General features: G+C 44.4%; 1 protein-coding gene across 1 annotated transcript in view; it reads left to right on the top strand.

Annotated features, from left to right (window-relative positions):
- The window catches only part of LCP1 (lymphocyte cytosolic protein 1), a 30,598-nt gene extending 28,576 nt beyond the window's left edge, over positions 1 to 2,022 (top strand). The window contains exon 18 of the mRNA XM_035900343.1: positions 627 to 2,022. Within this exon, the coding sequence (XP_035756236.1) occupies positions 627 to 759 (133 nt within the window). The 3' untranslated portion in view covers positions 760 to 2,022. The remainder of the gene's footprint in view (positions 1 to 626) is intronic.
- Positions 2,023 to 3,548: the final 1,526 nt, after the last annotated feature.

Genomic DNA, 3,548 nt, shown 5'->3' with positions numbered 1-3,548 from the left:
TTTGGGGAAAATTTTAGAAATGTATGTGCTCTGCAGTGGGAAGAACCTGGAATTTTCTAGCTTTTTTCATGAAAAAATAGAGAGAAAAATTGTACTCACTGGCGAACAGCCAGGAGCTGCGCAACAGTGCACTCTGAGGAGGGAGATGGGAAGGTCAGCTTGCAGATTCTGGGTACAACTCAAGCAGAAGAGAATTCACTGAATGTTGATTTTCCAACAACACTGATCTCCACCAACATCAGCCGTCTGCTTTCCATCCTCATGAATTTGTTTATGTGCGAAGACTGAGCAGCAGAGATTGAGGGGGAGCAAGACCAGAATGGCTGCTTTTTAGGGTAATCATTCAGGGGATGGGAGGCTAAATATTTCATACCAGGTTTTGACATGCAGCCTCCCATGCTGCAGGTAATCAGTGCTCTAACCATCAGGGAATACACTCTGCCTTTTAGCAGAAATTAGTTCTTTATGAACCTGTCTCATAGAAAAGTTTAATTTTGACAAATCGGTAAGAAAGTTTCCAACCCACTCTGGTATTGATCATGTAAAAAACTTCTTAAGAGAGGTAAAATTAATGCTACTGCACTAATTTATTTTTTTGTTTTGTTTTTTTCACCTCTGCAATGCAGATATGCCATCTCTATGGCGAGAAAAATTGGAGCAAGAGTCTATGCCCTTCCAGAAGACCTGGTTGAAGTAAAACCCAAAATGGTCATGACAGTGTTTGCTTGCCTTATGGGAAAAGGCATGAAGAAAGTTTAAAGCACAAAAGACTTGTACTGATGCCTGGTATTCACCCTTTTGGTTCCCTCAAACTGGATGCTCTTCTTCGTATCAAGGAAATATGCAGGGTGCTCATGCTTTTAAGGCATGAATGTTATACACACTTCCAGATCATGCAAAGGTTGTGTATCCACGTGTATCCAGGAAAAGTTTTGTTTTGAACAGGAATATGTGCTTGATTTCTTTGCCCTATTTTCCACTTTGCTAGATATAACCATTTCATATTCCCAAGTAAGTTTTCAATAATGAGGCTTAGATATATCCTTTTATTAATGGATACCAGGGTTTTCTGTCAGAGGTCACCTAGAGATCTTTGGTTTGGGAGGTACAGACAGCTTTTAGGATTATGAAATGTTATATACTGCTTCTGCCTGAAAATGTCTTCATGCTTCTGGTAGCATTTCTGCCATACTTTTCTTCAGTTTGCACCTGGGATAACAAAAGGGGTTTCCCCAAGCCAGTGCAAGTATCAGCGATTATGTTTTTGGAACAGTAGGATCCTCTTAGGAAATTCTTGTGGAAAGAGAAGTGTTTGGAGTCTGCTGTGTGTTGCTGAGGTATGAACTGAGCAGTACTTTTCTCTGCAAGTTATGCCTCTGCCGTCAGTGGCTTTACATTAGAGTACATTACTACTCACTGAAAAAAACATACGGTAACCTGGTCCTCCAAGAACACCAAAACTCTGGAACCTTTGCAAGAAATGCTCTCCAAAGGATAATTCATTTTAATGTCATAATACACTTAAAACATACGCAGACTGCAAAGCGTGATAGAAATGAAAACCACGTTAAAGAAACTAAGGGGACATCCTCAGCTAGTAGCAATAAGATAAGAAGTGAACCAAAGGGACGCAGAATGACATATTTATGTAGTGAATAAAAATTAAACTCTGTTAACTTTATAGACTTGCACTCAAAGGGCTGTGGCCCTGATTCAGGAGAGCATTTAAATGTGTGCTTGCATTATGAAACACAAAATGCTTCCCTGAACCCAGGCTGGGATCCTCAACGGAGCTAAATCAGCAAAGCTTTGCAGCTAACAAGGTGCAGTCAATTTGCCTCAGTTGAGGACCTAGCCCCATCTGTGGATAGTCAGTGGGATATACTTGCACTGAATCTCTTCCTTGGCTTGAGTTATCTACTGTTCTGGCCTTTATGTGGATTTTACTGTGGTGAAATGAAGAAGGAAGGAATTTTGCCTTAATGCAATCCCGTTGACGCAGTCTTCATTCCCTCCCTCCCTCCCCTCCAGCCCCTTCAGAATTGCCTTAATAAAGAACCAATATTCAATGACATAAGAAGTCTCTCCAAATACAATGTTCTATAAAGCCAAACGTGTAATCTTTGTTTTTAGTAATGCATGTGCTAATGGGGAAGCGTGTATCATATAGTTGAAATAGGGACAGACTTAAAAAAAACCACTGTGGGCTCACTAAGGATATGTCTTCTGTATTGTTATTGAAACCACAGATTGCAGAAAGCGGGAAGAATTATCTCCTAGGTCATTTCTGTACATACTACTCTGAGACACTGCCAAAGATGGGACACTGTGCTGGCTGGACCTGCAGCCTGACCCGGTACGATTTTCCTCACGGCGCGATACCCGTCATCCTCTTCCTTTGCTCATATACCCATAAACTTTGTTTTTTAATGTATTCTGCAATGCAAATGTGCCACTGGGTTTCTATACTAAAGGTCAGATTGTGTTCCTGATCAGATCTGGCTGCTCTGTTCCTCTCATGAACCTATGTATTTAATACAGGGTGGGAAAGGAACAGCATCCCAAGACCCATCCTGTCTGGTCACAGTATTTCCCAGCACTGGAAGAGGAGAAGAACATCTCGAGTGTTAAATTCGAAAGGAATGTCACCCCAACTTACTGCCCATCAAGGGGGAGTTATCAGAGCCTGGCCCCTACACTGATCCTCCTCTTTCTAAGTGTAGTGCCCACTGCTGCCACACAAGAGGACTGGCACTGAAAAGGCGGCTGCTCTTCCCCTATATTGTTTGACTTGGGAGTCCAGCAGAGGTAAACCAGAGAGAGGAAAGTGCAGGCAGAAACTGTGACCACTCCTGCATTTCCCTCGGGTGGGATGACCGTGTATTTTGCGTGTGTCGCATGCATGCATGTATGTTTGCAGAAACTGCAAGGGATGTTTTCAGCTGGATATGACAGTGTAGATCTGAAAGGGCCAGGTAATCCTGCCTGAAGACAGCCCTGCTCTGGGTTCCCCATCTCAGGGAGATGCCCTTGCCCTAGACTCGGGCAGATGTGAGGGATGAGGTAGACTATGGACGGGAGATGGCAGCAGCACCAGGGTGTGAGGAGGGGCTTTTGCCTTGGTCCCAGATGAATGCTGGCACTTGCTATCCCCACAGAAAAGGGATTTTCAGACACAGCAATTCCCATTCACCAGCCCTTAGCAACTCTTTTTTTTTTTTTGCACGGGGGTAGGATTTTTTAGAGGAGCCTGCTGAGAGAGGCAGGGAGAGGAGACTTTCACACATCATGCATTTCTCATAGGCAAGGTGTAGGACCTCAGTGCCCCCAGAGATCAAAACCTGCCTCTAGCTCACAGCTCTGAAGAGGGGCCAGGGGATGGCACACGCTGGTATTCAAAGGATGTTTTTTGAAGGAGGCTGCTTCTCCTCCTCCTCAGCACCCTAGCACTGCAGTCAGGCACCCCGCCATACAGCCCTCCCTCCTAGTTCCCTGCCCCCAGGCTGGGCTTTGGGTTGGGATCTCTGAACCCCAACCTGCAGCTCTGG

The sequence above is a fragment of the Egretta garzetta genome, unplaced genomic scaffold (assembly GCF_000687185.1).
Source record: "Egretta garzetta isolate BGI_Z169 unplaced genomic scaffold, ASM68718v1 scaffold268, whole genome shotgun sequence".
NCBI lineage: Eukaryota > Metazoa > Chordata > Aves > Pelecaniformes > Ardeidae > Egretta > Egretta garzetta.
Note: the sequence above shows the minus strand (reverse complement) of the source record. Positions and strands in the feature narration are given on the sequence as shown.